The 17,503-nt window shown below is 33.0% G+C and overlaps 1 protein-coding gene across 1 annotated transcript in view; it reads right to left on the bottom strand.

The window, feature by feature from the left end:
- Positions 1–17,503, bottom strand: part of LYST (lysosomal trafficking regulator) — a 172,398-nt gene that overhangs the window by 87,742 nt on the left and 67,153 nt on the right. The window contains exons 15-22 of the mRNA XM_037510386.2: positions 15,272–15,432; positions 14,271–14,461; positions 13,024–13,269; positions 10,707–10,880; positions 9,627–9,776; positions 6,120–6,257; positions 3,845–4,043; positions 1,392–1,523 (exon numbers count right to left, since the gene is read on the bottom strand). Of these exons, the coding sequence (XP_037366283.1) occupies positions 1,392–1,523; positions 3,845–4,043; positions 6,120–6,257; positions 9,627–9,776; positions 10,707–10,880; positions 13,024–13,269; positions 14,271–14,461; positions 15,272–15,432 (1,391 nt within the window). The remainder of the gene's footprint in view (positions 1–1,391; positions 1,524–3,844; positions 4,044–6,119; positions 6,258–9,626; positions 9,777–10,706; positions 10,881–13,023; positions 13,270–14,270; positions 14,462–15,271; positions 15,433–17,503) is intronic.

Raw genomic sequence — 17,503 nt, 5'->3', positions numbered from 1 at the left:
GCACTGAACGAATTGCTTCAGAGCATAGGTTTACTGTAGTAATAAAATAGCTCTAATAGCACAGAAGTTTTTCCTTTTGAATGGAGGGCTAAGGATGCCAAAAAAATCTTTCAAAAGACCTGGGAAAAAATGAGGAAATAATTGTATATAAAAATATTTCAGAGTGATGAACAATAATTAAAAAAATAGGCTTTCCCATAAAATTTCAACTAAAATCAATTAAAATAAAACTTTAAAATATAATAAAAGGCCATAAAATGTACCAGAGAATAAGTATGGGCAAGGGCGGTTTGGTGAAGGGTAAATCAAAAATGTATCCGCAATAATTAAAAATCTAAAAAAAGAAAAAAAAAACTTGTGTTAAGCTAGAGGTTGGGCTGACAAAAACAGCAATGTCTCAGTATGGAAGCTATCAGCAGTCAGAAAAGGAAAATATATATGGCTAGATCACAACTAGATGTACCTATTTTTCCCTGTGAAAAGTAGAGATGAAGTAAACTGTTAGGAGTAATTTAGGAAGGTAGAAAAGTAGTGTAAGCTCAAGACTTTAATATATTTGTTATGGAAATAGAAGAGGGAATTGATTCTGAATATAGAAAAAATTACAGGGCACCAAAGCTAGTTACTGTTGGAGACCCTTGTAAAAGCAGGAATTCTCACAGATGACTCTCTAGCAGGAGGGTGAGGATGGTTACACCAAGTCAGGGTTAGGGTTGTACACGTCAAGAATGCCAAAGCCAAGAGGACGTGGAAACTGAAGAACATTATTGGCTAATGGAATCTAGACTGGATAGGGTAAACAGGCAGAGGGGAAGTTGGGATGGTGATAAAGAAATAAATAGGAGATTGTTATTCCAGAGTGGAATAGTTTCAGAGGTGGGAGGTGTTCTTGATATGATAAAGACCAAGAAAGATGAATGTAGATAAAGGAGAGGGAAAGGTCACCAAAGTCAAGGGCCATGAGATGGAATATTGAATGGTGATTCATGTGGCAAATGAAGTTGTATAAAATGAATACTTTAGGCAGAACAGAAAAAGTAAGCAAAAAATTTTTTTGATGGTATCAGCAAAGTAAGTTAGAAACTTTAATGAAAGGCAAATAATTATGATAAGAGGAAACAGAATTTGAGGGCAAGATAACATGAGCCTCATAGATTCCCTAAGTTCTCCTGAGTATCTTGTTATATTGAGGGGGAGTTACTGATACCACAGAGTAGTGAGGTAGATTCCTTAAATATAGTCTATAATTTTTTTAAGTTTAAGCTTCCATTTATTTAGTCTGAATATCAGGTTATACTATACTGCTGAAAGATGTTTAATTAATCTATTAATATTCAGAATGAAATTGGGAGGAGTTATACTTTCATTATAACTATTTTTTTTTTTTTTACCTTCAGGTGGTGAAGCTATAAAACTAGATGGGCTTATTACCATAAACCCAGGGCTATTAACAGACTTTCCTCCACTGCTGGAATGCCTCAGGTACATGATTGACTGTACTTTCTCCTGAAAAATCTTGCCATCTAGAATTAAAAAATAAAACAGAGACATTGAAAGACCAAAACAAAACAAAAAAAAACCTTTAAAAGCAAATGACTAAACACAAGATTTTACAAAAAGAAGTTCAAAGAGGAAAAAATACGGCATATTTTATATTGATGCACACTTGATATATGAGCACTTATATACTACAATTTTTACCACATATTTATTTGTTCACACTTAATTGATCACGTTAACCATATTCTTTGAATTCCAACTGTTCTAACAGTTATTTCTATAGCCTAACATTTAACTATTCCCTTTTTGTATGCTAATATGATCTATTTGAGAAGATTTTTCATTCCTTGAGGAAAAGACTATGTCTTATATTTTAATATATCCTCTTCAGTATCCAATATGACTTCATAATTGATACCAACAGCTTAATCTTCTTTTATGAGTTTCAAATTTAAATCTAACGGCTTAGCTTCTTAAATGCACCACAAATGCAACAAATATAAATGTGAGTTATCCTTTTTTCCCTTTCATTGCTTCTGCTTTGTTCTCTGGTTCTTTTGGCAGAAGTATCCATTTCCCATGTAGAAACCTGTTGTCACCCCTAACAACTACCTTCCCTTTATCCATGTCATGTCTGTCTTCAACTTCTATTAACCTTACTTCTTGTTTATCAAATGTTTCTCATCCCTAACATAGCGCTATAATGTAAACTCTTATCATCTTTTAACTGAATTATTGTCACATACTTCTAAATGGCATCCATGATGGACATCTGCTCATCCTCAAATCCTCATAGCTACCAGAGTTCTCTCTTATCAAATGTCAAGCCCTGCTTAAATCATTTCAGTGGCTCTCTGTTGCTTCCTTATCACTCTGGAGAAAGTCTAAGCTTCTTATATACAAGAATCTAGATGATCTGTCACCAAACTCCTTTCCAGCTGTGTTTCTTACATTCTACTTCAGTATCACCAATTTCTCATAGCACCTTGTCTAGCTGTTTGCTTTGCTTGGAACATCCTTCCCTTCACCTCCTATTCAATCTTTAAAACTCAAAGGTAGGTATCTCCTGCTCCAGGAAAAAAAGTCTCACCATGCTTTGTGCTACTGGCAAATGAAATATTTACTTCTATATAACTGTACTTTCCACATAGTGTAATTATCTGTTTATGTCTCTCTCCCTTATACTAGGTTGTAAGGGAGGGAACCATGTCTTATTCATCTTTATAACTAGCCTGCACCCAGAATCTTGACAACACTTTATTTATTAAAATGTGTGCTGAACTGAACATAGTCATACTATCTAATTTCTTTTGGAATTTTACTGCTGCTGAACCATTTATTTCATTTACTACATCCCTTAAAATGGCTATGTTATAATCAGTTTTCCTCTCTAAATTTACCATCTAGCTTTTTCATAGTTACATTCTTGCTTGCTCTATTATCACATATTTTCCTAGTTCTTTTAAAACTCAGATTATTCCATCTTATACTGACTCCTCTTTCTCATCTCACCCTCTAGATAGTATAACTACTAATGGTTCTATACTTAGCTTCCATTTTCCTTTTTTCTCTCTACACTTTTCTTCAGTGGCCTCCTCTATTCTAAGAGTTTTAACTCACTTCTATGCTTCTCTTCCCGAATTCTACTGCAACAACTTGGCTGTATCATATCCCATTGCTCAAAACAGTCACAACAACAACAACAAACCCTTTAATTACCTGTAACTAGAACACAAGTTCAAATTTTCTGGCTTTATAGACAAGGACCCACTTAATATGACCTTATGGGGTGGTGCCTAAACTATGTGATGGTTCAAAACTAAATTTATGGTGCTATTTCTTACCATTCCTTATAGATTCTCTATACTTAGATGAAATTTATTATTCTTTCCTATTTTTATTTTCTCTAAGTCATGCTCCTTACCTGGAATGCTAATCCTCTAATCTACTTATCACATTCTACCTAAATTTTTCAAAATTCATGTCAGATACCATGTAACCTATTAAAAATCTTCTCTCTCTTCAAACCTGATGAAACACAAACTTTTCTGAAATCTAATTATTTCTGCTTTTGCATCTATTAGGTACTTACCAAATGTTGTTTTTTTACTAATAGCTATTTAAGTATATGTCTCCTGCTTCCTCTTGGCATTTAAGCTCTCTGAAGGCAGAGACTATGCCGGTTCACTTTATAGCCTTCTGCTCTGTTCCATTCTTAGTCTGTACTGAGGGCAGTTTCTAGCACATAGAGGCCATTCAATGAATATCAGACAAATGTGCATCAAGCAGGAAGAAAAAAATGAAAATGGAAACAGCCAAGATCTAACAATATGATTATACCTACCTATATGCAAAGAAAAGTAGAAGTTTGTGGGGTTGTGACAAACATAAGTATTAGTAGGAGGGTGAACTGCTAAAAGGAAATTGAAGACAATTGTCAATAATTCCAAATCTGGAGGAGATCCAAGGACTTCTGCTATAATTTTCACAAATGATTTACAAACCTCACGGGGCATGGATGTAAGTTGCCCCTCTTTGTGTTCCTGAAAAAATAAAAATCAAGCTCTCTTTAGATTTAAAGAGAATTGTCAACTAGCATTTTTAATTTAAGCAAGATATTCTTTTTAAGGTAAAACTTACATGTCTGACCATGTTTACCAATAAATTGAGTGCTATTTCTCATCTTCAGCAATCTTGCTATTAAAAACTTGTTAAAACCAGTGAAAAGTTTATTCTAGCCCATTTATCTTAATTGAGGCAAAATTATTATTGTACTCATAAGCATTGACTTAGAAGCCAAACTGCCTTTGTTTGCTTTCTGGTTTCTCCATTCACTGGCTGTCTAGCATTGGGCATGCTGCCTAATAGCTTTATGCCTTGGTGTAATATTAGTGCTACATCATGGGAATAATTCTAGTGCTAGTTTATAGGGTTGTTATGAAAATGAAATGACAACTCTTAGAATAGAACCCTACATACAGTAAGTCCCATATAAATGTTAGCTACTATTAGAACTACTATACTACTACTACAATCACTGCCACCATCACTCCTGCTATTACTATGCTACTATGGGATCAGAAGGAAAAATTTCTGATAAACAAAACTGATTGATTAGTACATTTTGCAAATTTCTTTCTCACAATAGCTCTAAGACATTTGTTTTATCCCTCATTTTCTAGAATCTGAAGGTCCAAAATGGTTATATAACAGACTACACAGAAAACATGTAAGTAGTGAATCTATAATTAAAACTTAGATCTTTGAATTCTACTTATTGCATCACCTACTACAATGAGATCTGGTAAAGTGACAAGTAATCACTAAAAAGAACGATGAATGTAAATAATTCATATTCCCTAATTCCACCACCACAATAGATGGCAACTGGCCTCTGGATCAAGACTATGGACTATGGGAGGTAAGTCTCCTCCTGCTCCCTTTGCCTATGTCTAAACATGTGACATGGCCCTACACCCATTCTTCATTTGCTCTTGGTATTGCTGAATCAGAAAACTTAAAATCTAGATGTTAACTTTGAAATGGCTTAGTCTGACAACCTCAGGTTTAAGAAGAGAACACTAAGCTTACAGAAGAAAGCACAAAATCCCTTTGCCAAGATCTCATAACTGCCAAGTGGCCAAGCCAGGAACACATATCTACTGACTTCCAATTCAGTGCTATTTCTGATAGAACCATCTGCCTTTCTTCTAAATTGTACCCCTTGTATCTTCCCAGATGTCCCAGTTGCAACTTCAACTATTCATTCCTGAGTTCATCACAGCTCTTTTACTTCCTTCAATCTTGCCCCAGTGACTCCTTACAAGTCACTGATATTTTATTTTTAAAAAAACCCTTAAGCTGACCCATTGGGAATATTTTGTTAACATTCTGATTCTCTTTTCTCTAGCTGCTGGATTTTTAATTTATCATTTATTCTTACTCCTTCCTCATTTTCCACCATGCATGCTACCTAAAGTCCCTGAAATCTGGTTCTTGACTTCCTCACTCTCTGAAATTTTACAAGATGTTAAGAATGTCTAAACCAATGGTCTTTTACCTGCCACATTTTTTTCTGAACATCTATATTATTTGGCTCTAAAGATCACCCCTTTCTGGTCAGGTTCGTTCCCATCTTCCCACTTTCATTTTACTGAGTTTCCTGGTTCTTCTCTTTTGTAACTATTTTACTACTCTCTCTACATCTTTGTCAATAACTCCTTTCACCCTGTTTCACCAATTAAAATGGTTATTTTCTGAGGTGTGAACCTCAGTCCTTTAATTTCCTTTTATTTGCTTATATCGTAGTGTTTATCTGTCCCCATGACTTCACTATAAGATCAAAGCAGACAATTTCCAAATTCTGTAATCCCTTTTCTTAGTTTCAGTTTTTCACATCTAAGTGTCTAAAGGTCACTGCCACTGAATGTCCCACTGTAATTTCAAATGTATCAACTACAGCATGTGCATGTTCAATTCTTCTTTCTCTGGTGATGCTAATATTTTTCTAGTCTCACAGTTTGAAATTTTATATTATATGTTTGACTTTTCCTGCAGAGTTCATAGTATTGGGTTATTAAACAGAAATATCTCCAAAAATAAAGTTATATGAAAAGTACCTGCAAAACCTGACAAGTCAGCAAAAAATGATGAACCACTTGAGCTTTCAATAACTGCTTAATATTAAACATCTGCTGTTGGTGATCTGCTCTGATGAGGACCTCTAGAGCTGTTAATAGAGTTTCCCAAACACCTTGCTGAGAAAGAAAACACAAACAGATGCTAATTAGTACAGTTACTGAAAAACATGCTGCATGCTTTTTAGAAGATATGCAGTGTATCAGTTTAACACTGTGTGCATTTTCAGGGTCAAAGATTAAATATGTTGGAAGAAAAGCAACTATTAAAACTTATTTCCAGACCTTTTTTGTCAATACGTTATTTCTATATATTTATGCTAAATGCAATATTGCATTATATGTTCCTTTAGTATATTAATCCTTTTGTGACAGAATATTTAATAAATTATACTAAACAAATGGCAGTAAATTGAAAAAAGTCACTGACAATGTGAAAATTCTGCATTTTTGGATTAATTTACTTTTAAGTTCAAATAATAGAATTTTCTGCACAATTACTAACAGTGCATCTTCAAACAGTACTTAGAGTATCCTTTTAAGGTACCTTAAGATGCTTCTTCCATAATAAATCAATCTTAAATTATCCACAATAATAGATAAAAGGGAATCTTACTTCAATAACTTATTGAAAGATAATCTTCACCTAATTTTACCATCCCAAATGACCTTTCAACAGATGTCAAAAGAGTAAAATTAACTGACTTGTGTTGCAGGTCCTGATATTCTGCCATTATCAATGAAAAGACAAAAGGATTGATAGCCTTAATAATACTACCCTACCCAAGACATCTCTCTTCACGGGAGATGGCCAAGATGCCCTGTAAGAAAAATGGAATTTAAGATCCAGAAGACAACGCAGCCCAAGAATGAAAACTTGCTTCCTACATGGAAAATAATACCCAAATACAATACTGATAAACAACCAATAACAACAAAACCAAACTCAGTTTAAAAATAGTCAATTAGGAAAGATAAACCTTATTCAAATTCACAGGAGTATTTGTGTGCTTTACTTTTGAATTTAAAAAAAAAACCTGATTTCTAATCAAACAACCCCCAATTAGCATCCTCATTTGAAATACTAATTAAGGGCCTCCTTGGTGGAGCAAGGGGTTAAGCACAGCACTGTGAAGCTCATGAGTTCAATCCCAAAGGCCAGGGAGCTGCCCACATGGTGTAGCAGACCTCTCCTGTCTTGCCTGCTGCTCCCCTCAGTGTATTTCAGTAGATTTGCTTGTTCTGCTCCCCACTCTGTCTCTGATGAATCTTTCACCTGCCCCCACCCCTGCACTTCTGGCCTGTACCCCAGTTCTTGTATACATAAATAAATAAATCCTAAAAAAATAAAGAAATACTAATTAAACCCCACCTATCCACCACATTAGTTAGGTTTGATCTTCCAATCTACAATTAAGTTGACTGTCTTTGATCCAGTTTACATTTGCTATCACTATGTTCATTTGCTTTCTGTTCTTGCAACATTACACATACAACAATATACATGTTATTTTCACTTTGAAAACATTTAGAATGAAAAAAGAAATTAAGTTTTAAAAATTGACAAATACTACAAAATCCAGAAAAAAAAACCCAAGAATTTAGTTAGTTTTGCACAACTCTTCAACAATTTCCCTCTTTGTCTTGTGGTTGCATATCCCTTGATTGCCTCTTCTTATAAAATTAGTTTTGTTATATAATTTTCTGTAGGAAGAATAAAAAAAAACTATTTCCTTTGGCATGTTTGGTCAAAATTTATTTTATCAATGGTAGATTAGAAAAGTTTCGCTCAGCTTTACAACTCATTGATAATGAGTAAATTGTGGACACTGTTGCCAGATTTGGGAATAACCAATTTTTTAAAAACTCTAAAGGTATAAACTTTGAAAGTCTCTAATTATATTTGATGATAATGTTATACTCTAAGTATCTCAAGAAAATCTGTAGTCTACATTAGAACTAAAGGGCCTGCCTCAGCCCTTTTAATACCATGAAAATTGTTTAAAACCGGAACAGGAAGGAAACATCCCTATATTCATTCCCTGGCTGTGTCTTTATTAAGACTAGTCCATCCATCTAGGTATTGAGATTCTGTGCCTACAACTCAAATCAACCATGTTCTCCTTAGCTTATGTTTATGATGAAGTCAAGACTTCACAGGCTTGCCTCTCGACCCTAATGCATCCTGGGCATCTTGGTTCCCCTATCAGAAGTGTGTCCATTTCCTTCTCATTGACTTCATTCTCCAGGCCCTTAATAGACTTCCTTTTCAGAGTTTAGGGTAAATACAAGTCCCCAGTTGATTCAAATGAGCCATATCCCCCAACTTGAGTGCTGTTCTCGTTATTCCAGCCCAAGTTTTGATCCTGATCCTCCAGCTCAGTGTTACCATAACTCAAAATTTCACACAGAAACTAGCCTGTAAATTTCCATTTACAATTAACATTACATTGAAGTAGCAAATTTTTTCTGGTCTCCATAAGAATCATTAGATGGATATTTAAAACTATATATATCTTTATGCCACAAAAGAAACAATCAAAAGAGTGAAAAGGTAACCTACAGAATGGGATAAAGATTTGAAAATGATACATCAGATAAGGGGTTAATATTCAGAATACATAAAGAGCCCCTACAACTCAGGAAAAAAATCAAGTAACCCAGTTAAAAAATGGGCAAAGGACTTGAATAGACATCTCTCCAAAGATAAAGAAATGGCTAATAAATATATTAAAAGATATTCATCATCACTAATGATCGGGGAAATGCAAGTCAAAACCACAGTGAGATATCACCTCATATCTAATAGGATGGCCGCTATAAAAAAAAAAATAACAATTGGTGAGGTTGTGAAAAACTGGAACCCTTGTACATTGTTGGTGGGGTTGTAAAATGGTACAGCAGCCTTATGGAAAATAATATGGAGCTTTCTCAAAAAATTAAAAACAAAGCCTCCATATGATTCAACAATACCACATTTGGATATATATCCAAAAGAATTTAAACAGGATCTTGAAGAGAAATTGCAGCATTATTCACAATAGCCAAAATGTGGAAGCCATGTAAATATCCACTATAGATGAGTGGGTAAAGGAAATACAGTCTATAAATAAAATGGGATGTCATTAAGTCTTTAAAAAGAAAGAAAACTTGCCTCATTCCCTGTGTCATATCAATAGATGAAACTTGACATTATAATGCTAAGTGAAATAAGCCCATTATAAAAAGACAAATACAGAATGATGCATATATGAAATATCTGAAGTAATCAAACTCATAGAAACAGAAAGTAAAATCGTGGTCGCCAGGGACTGGGGAGCAGGAGAATTAGGGAGTTATTGTTTCATGGGTATAGTATCAGTCAAGCAAGATGAAAAATTCTAGAGATCTGCTATGCATAAAGTGGATACATACTGTACTGCACTCTTAAAAATGGTTAAGAGGGAAAATTTATGCTATGTGTTTTCTGCCACATAAAAAGGTACATGCCTCTGCTTTATTCCATATCTTCCAGTCAAGCAGTATCTCCTCTAGCAGTTTAACATCGTGGATTATAGCATGAGACTCTACATCCAATTTAAATTCTCCATTCTCATTAATATGAATAATATCTTCACCACAGCAACCTTCAAGAAGAGTCTATGAAAAATTAACATTAATACAAAATGTATTAGTAATTAATAAATTCAACAGAAACATTAAAATTTCAATCTTAGCAGTTAGAACACAAAACTCATAGGAAAACTAGAGAATAATTCAACATTTCGCAAAATATCTTTGCTTTGCAAAGCAAATCTAATAATTAGAAAAACCCAAACTTTTAAGTATTTATAAATGATTACGCTGTTTCAAACATGGGGTAAATAAATCATATTTTATTTTAGGTATGGTGTGGGGCTGTACTCCCAACACATACACAGTGTGGCAAACCAAGTTACCTCCATGAAAATATACAGAAATAAAACTTTACTACTTCCAAAAAGTAGTATAAACTCATACCACTAATATATGGGTCTTGATAATTTAAAAAGTTGGGACTGGGGGTATAAAGAGAGGCACTGTCTTTTGCCTTAGTACTAATACTGTTAGAGAAAACACTTTCACTATGCTACCAAATGCTTTAGCCATAAAGTATTTAAATATATAATGATGGCTGAGTCATAACAAAAGCTAACGTTGCTTTAAAACACTAACTCTATGGCAGCATTGTGTAATATAAAAGGCATAGCACTAGGTATCTGGAAAACTGGGTTCTCTTTTATTAACTATGGGAGCTGAAGCAAACAATGTGTCCTCAGTGTTCCATTTCATCTATCTACAGAATGTAGGGTCAGCCTAGCAGACACTTCTGGCTAGGTCTAAAATTCTACAAATGTATTTTTTTTCTTTTACTTTTCTAAAATGCTATGCCATTTAAAAAAAATCATTTGATTAATGAGGGAACTACTGAGTTTCCCTTATTTTCCTCAGGAATAACTGAAATACCAAATTCTATTAATGGAAGACTTTAATAAAGAGATAAGTATCACATCACATGAAATTATGAGGATAAATTTTATGATGACATACCTTTAGAATGTGAAAGCCAACAATACATTTTTGTTTGATCAACACCTGATGAATCATTGATAGTCCATTACAATTTTCTAATTCATGTATTCTCTGTTGGTTATATTTAATTAATGACAATATAACTCTCAATGATAATGCTTGAGTTTCTTCACAGTTACTGAGTTCCACAACCTAAAAAAAGTAGATACATTTTTTTCCTAATTTGTCGACAGTGAAAATTAAAAGTGTGGTTGTCTAACATTATACAATACGAATCCATCAATTTCATTTGAAAGCTTTTTTCGTCTCACACTTTGTAATTATTTAAGAGTTGTAAATAAAATGGAAAAACATAAATATCATGCTCATTCATCTCAAATATACTATACTAAACCAAAATAGCATTAACAACCTTGGAAGCAAGTAGCACTTTTATTGGTGATCTGAAATGTAAGGAAAATGACTCAATTTTTAAATAATTGGTCAATTACCAAATAGTCTTTGTTACTGTTATGTGCTATGGGAGAGAAAAAGAAGCAAAAGGTATGATACTTGCCCCCAGTGGGGTCTACTGGCTAGTCAAAAGATAAGATGGACACATAAAAACCATGAGCTATGCCTCGTACATAAAAGTCTGCCCATTGCTTTCTGACAACTACTACATACAAGAAACACCCACCTTATTCATGATAAAAGCAAAGAATGAGACAATATGAATGCCTGTGAGCACAGAAACTACTTCTGACTCCACTCTCTTTGGGTTAGGGAAGCCTGCATGGCCTGGAAAGAAGAGCAAAATCCTAGGAAGCAGGCAGGGATAAACACGGGCAGGAGATAGTCAAGAGAGGGGTACATCTGGGAAGCTGGAGGTTGTCTAGTTGGCTGGATGGTGGAGATTAGATTCAAAATGTAGGTTATGCAGGTAGGATTTTTAAGAAGGCTGAATTTTATTTTTTTAGGAGAAAGGGTAGTAACATAGTTTTTAAATTTTAAGTGTGAAAACATACTTTAAAAGTCTTATTGGCAAGATCTTAAAAACATGCAAGATAAAAAATAACCACTTTCACTAAGATCTGATAATGTTGACCTAATAATGTATACATAGTGATATAACAGTAATTATAACAAATTATGATTCAATAACTAGATGAAAGAGAAAAAAATCAAGGATATACGAAATCATAAAAGCAGATCACAAAATGTTGATAAGGAGTTAAACAAAGAGCTTTTAGTTGTAAAACACTAGGGTATTCAACTGGATACTAGGTGCAAAAAAAAGTTTGAAAAGAAGAGAGAAAGAAAGCAAGCTTAGCATATGGTGGTGGAATGCTAACAGTAACAACACACATTGACATGTTCCTTATTGTAATGTTAGTCAAAGGTGGTTTCATGAAATAAGAGTGTGAAAATTTGGTAATGTTGCAGAAGTTATACTTAGAGATAAATTTCTAGGATGAAAGATCAGAGTTGTTTTAATTAAACAAGGTTATGGACTCCAAGGAAGTAAACACAATTTATATTGAAGTAAGGCCATTTGTACCCTCCATTTTAGATTTCAGCAATTCCCTAGTCCTTGTAAACTTATTGACTGCTTTCTCCATGTCAGGAAAGATATAGTCCTTGCCGTCAGATGATTAAATAATGCAGATATTAAATAAAGTCAAATATTTTACATTTCCCTTTTTTAAAAAAACTTCATACCCAATTAAATTATTTTTGTCCTTATTTTTTGACCCTAGTTTTTTTTTTTTTAATTGCATCTGGAAGCTTCAAAAGAAAAATAAATTTCTTAAACCTTATTTTAAAGAATACATTCCCTCTTTATTGTTACTGTAGCATGCATTTTTTTTTCTTGTTGGCAATTTTAAATCTTGTATGTTTAACACTGCTTTAATTTTAATTTTGAATAGAAAATTTCTAAAATATTCATAAATTAGAAGAAATTTTAACACTGCATAGAATGATACCTGATTGGGGGCGGGGGGCAATCCTAATGTTACCTCAATTAAAATAAAGAAATAAATTTATTTTTAAAAAAGAAAGATAAAAAGAAGATGAAAGAAGAAAATAAGACTCCTCTACTTCATTTAGAAATTGTACCATGACTTTGTTACTCTTGATATTATGTTATAAAATATTATAAAATAAAATGGACTATGTTTGTAAAATAATTCCATGTGTGCAGAAAGCTTGATGACACCTTAAACAATGTTTTTGGTCTTAAAAATTTAATACATTTGATATATAACATTTTTTAATCATAAAGAAACCCTGAAATTTCTCAATAATAAAAAAACAGTTTCTCTTTAGAGAAGACTATATCAGTAATTCTTACCCTAGCAAAGAGAAAAACAAATATACCAGTTCCACCAATCTCATGCAGAATGCCTTGAATAGTTTTACATTCAGTAGGCTGGAGATTCTTCAGATGATGAGGTTCTAATAAGATGCTCTGAACTTCTTTTGAGCTGAAGGGTCTCTGAGAGAGTTGGGTTTTCATTTGACTTTTCAGTCTAATAACTGGTTCATAGATAGTATACTGAGCTGGAAAATAAGTTGTATAAACAACCGAAAGACTTTCCTGAAATACAAATAACATAAGTTAAAAATATAAAATAACAAATTAAAAATAACCTAAGTTATCAGATAAAAATAGCATGTTATCAAAATAACTTAAAAATAACATAAGTTTATCAAACAGAAAATAAATATTTCAAAGTGAAAAGACACAAATCTCTTTGTTTTAAAAAAGACAGATACCACACTAAACAAAGATGAAATGAGAAAAAAAGCAGCTTCCCACGAAGAACAAGATCAGTTTCATTTAGTGCTAATCAACAGTATAAATCACATTAAGACTGAGAAAGAATCCGGCTTTCATCATTTTGGAATAAACATGAAATTACACTTATTATTACTACTAGCAACACCTAGCTCTTACACCACACTCATTACGTAACAGGCACTGTTCTATGCACTTTCAAATACTAAAAATTACAAAATTATGTCTTTACAAAATTCTGAGGTAGGTCTCAGTATCTTCAAAATTTTTGCTTTGAATTTGCTCACAGACTGGCCACTCATTTAAAGGTGACTGCAAACCAAACTTTCAATATTTCTTCCATGCATAGGGGAGTTTCCAGTAGCTTCAGGCTCCCACTCAAGCTTCTATTAACTACTTTAAAAATTAAGGTAAATTTTAAATGTAGAATGTATTTTGTGGTGGTCTCAGTGAACAGCTACAGGAATTCAGGTTCAGTGCACCTTCTGTACATAAATGTACAGAACACACTGTACATTCAATGTATTCTCACAGAAACTTTGATCATTTTTCAACCCCTGATGATTTAAGCAGAGTTTTCTCAGGCATCACACAGCATATAAAACTGTCTATGCAATCTATTGTACATGAAATTGCTGGGAAAAACAAACTTTTAAACTTGCTATAGTTTTTATAAGAAAATAAAAAAGAGAAACTTTAGAAATCTAACTCATAGTTAATTATACATTCAATTAAAAATACATTCAATAAATATTCTATGTATAGTTACTATAAAGTTAAAACACAAAATGAAAACTTACAATTAAGAGACCAATGTCCACATCTTTCTTGGTCAAAAACAGTTCTCTGATTTGTTCACATTGCAAAATTTCTTTATTAATGTATTTGGAGTAGTCATTTATAGGTTTGCCGTATTTACATGGCATAATAGATGTATGGTTGGGGCCACAAGCATAAAGATAAAAGGCTTCTTGTGAACCAATCTTAGCTCCTAAATAGCAAAAAAATAGTTACATGTTTAAAACACTCCAATGAGGACTTTTCATACAAAACAAGAAACCAAGAACTATTTTTCTCTCATATTCTTTTAGTTGTTCACTGTATTTTATGAAATTGATAAAACCCTAAATTTCCAAGTTGGTGCAATGTAATTATGGATGGAAGATGAATTAAGGTATATGAAGTTAATTATGAAGATCCTGAAAAAGTCACGAAATTTTCACTTGCTTCTTAAGCTGGAAAACAGGTTTTTTGCTTTGCTCTGTTGCTTCTTTTTTTTTTTTTTAACGAATGGAAACTATATCTCAGCAAATTCCATTTTAAAATAAAATATGAATTAACATGTTTAAACCTATCCTTTCATCTATCTACTCAATAAACATTGTCTGAATGATAGTACAAGACAGGTTTTTAAAAATATTTGTGATATATTTTTAAAAATCATGTATTTCTTGCCCCCTAAAATTTGGTAGTTTTATAGAATACACTGAAATTTTAAGTAAGAGATAGCTACTCTAGGTTTACCTGGCATAATACAGGATTATAATGTTGACTTAACATAAGTTTCTCTTTTGGAGAGTAATAGGAGTAGGATGTGCATCTCTCATTTAAATATATATCAATTGTGAGAAACATCTAGATTATAAAAATATCAATGCATTTTTGGAATCTACAAATTACAGTAATTATTATGCACAAGTGAAGAAGTAGGAATTAATATTTTATCCAAGATAATTTGCTCAGTTGAATACTTGTTAACTGAAAGAAAAATTTGGAAATGTTTGAAGAAGGAAAAACATACCATTGAAGAGGAGTAAATTTCCCAGGTCCCATTTTCCAGACAATTGCAAAAAGTATTCTTGGGATGATAAACAATGGCCGATCATACAAAAGGTTTTATTGTTATCAGATGACAAACTTGTTTTCCTTGGAAGCATAAAATCCAAAATGACATCAGGTTTCCTGCATTTTAAAAAAAGTTAAATTAATAACTTCAATTACCAGTGAGGGCTAAGTATTTCAAAAGTATGAATGTTAATAATGGGAAATTCTTGAATAATTTTCTTGGTTCTCTATCAAGTATTTGGTGATGGCGAGAGAGAGGACAGATTCTGTTTTCTCTTTGTCCAAGCCTCAGAAAGAGAGGAGCAGAACAAAGATGCCTGACGGTCCTACACCAGGCAATGGGAAGTGTGACCAGACATTTGCTACAAATTTTCTGTGCCATTTGACTTTTGCATATGATTTCCCTATTTTACAGATACAAGTCAGTCATATTTTCTTAATTTTACCAAGATGTTTTCCCTCTTAGTAAACAATTCCTAAAATCTAATGTCTTCTATGAGGACTTCAAAGACTAATCAGAATAATCAGAAAAAGAGTATTTTCCAGGTTTTGTTCTGACTAGTCACTGAAATGTCAATTCTTTTTTGTACCTCCAATATTTTCAATACCAAGTCATTATAGAATTTTGATTAGTCACTTGCTTTTCTTCACAAATGAAGGTTATAGAAATCCTTATAAAAGACAAAGTAGAAAAAAAAGTAAACTAAGGCTTTCTCATAAAGAAACACACGTGACTGGTGGACTTCACGGCCTAGTTAAATTGCAGAGTGCCAAACTCTACATTTACTTTAGCAATGTTTTAAACTCCATGCTAAGATAATGATAATGATCAGGGCAAGGCAAGATAATAATAAAGACAAAAAGTCCAGATAAAGTTTGTGAATGAGGTAAAAACAGAGTAGGCTAATATGGTTAGCTTTTAATGACAAATTATATATTTTTATTTTAACTTTCCCATAAGGCTATATTATGTTTTATATTTAACTATTTTAATAGAAGTATTTAAAAAATAAAATACTTGAGATAATTCTATGATATATATCTCTTTCTTGGACCAAATAAATGACTCTGCTGAAACACTACAGCCACCTAGTGGCAGTATGACTTAATACAGTTTTGAGGATAAAACCTATCACAAATAAGATTAATGCAAGATAAATTCAACAAATATTAAGTAACTACTATGTACCACATATTCCTATTAGATTTGTGGGATGTTACTGAATAATAATTAGCATAAAATATCAATAATTTTTCATTATCTGTGTATTACTAAAAAATGGTCTCTAGGGTGAGTTATGTCATTCCGCTCTGGGTCTCATTATCTCATATGTAAAAATAGAGATAATAACATATCTACTTCATAGTGTTGTAGGGAGGCCTAAATGAGATAATCAGTATAAAGTGTTCAGGCTCAAGAAAGGAGGAGCACAGAATCTAGAAGAAAAAGGGGGGTCTCTATTCATAGTTGCAACCCCAACTCCAAGTGATGTTAACTAGATTCTGGAAACAAATTTACTTATTTACCATAATGGCATTCCAGCTTAGGCAGTTGTGAAATCTGAGAAAGGTCTTCCTCCCTCTTGCTAATGGCAAGCTCCATCTCTTCCTTCAGGTCTCAACTTAAGTATCTGTTCCTATTGTACCTCTCTGAAGTAGCAAACCTGGTATTTTCCATGTTGGGACCTATTTGTTACCTTTACAATCTTCATAATTTGTATAAATTCATTCAAATGTATTTGCTTATTACCTGCTTTCTCACTGGACTATGAGTTCCAAGAAGGACAAGAAACGTGTCTAGTTTACTGCTGCCCTAATTCCTCAGTAAATAAATGACGGATGAACAAATTAATGAATGAAAATAGGTTCATTTATTTGGGAGATAATGTATCTAAGGCAACTAGCAAAAAAATCTGCAATATACGGATGCAGTACTTTATGGTCCATTTGATTACGTCTAGACGCCTCATCTTGAAGTTCAAAGCCTCCTGTCTGGTAGCTTCCCCATATACATTTATTGTTCTTTCTCCTTATTCAACTTAGACTCTTCTTGTCAGCTGGCTTGATGCTTTCCCATGCTACAGTGGTTTCCAATTTGGTACCCTCTCTCACACTATCTCAGCAAAAAAGCACTTTTACAAATCCCAGATACCTTATAGCTCTCCTGAGATTAAACTTCACATTAAGA

The sequence above is a fragment of the Talpa occidentalis genome, unplaced genomic scaffold (genome assembly GCF_014898055.3).
Source record: "Talpa occidentalis isolate TD23 unplaced genomic scaffold, MPIMG_talOcc4v2.1 talOcc4.14, whole genome shotgun sequence".
NCBI lineage: Eukaryota > Metazoa > Chordata > Mammalia > Eulipotyphla > Talpidae > Talpa > Talpa occidentalis.
This window is presented reverse-complemented; position numbering and strand designations above follow the sequence as displayed.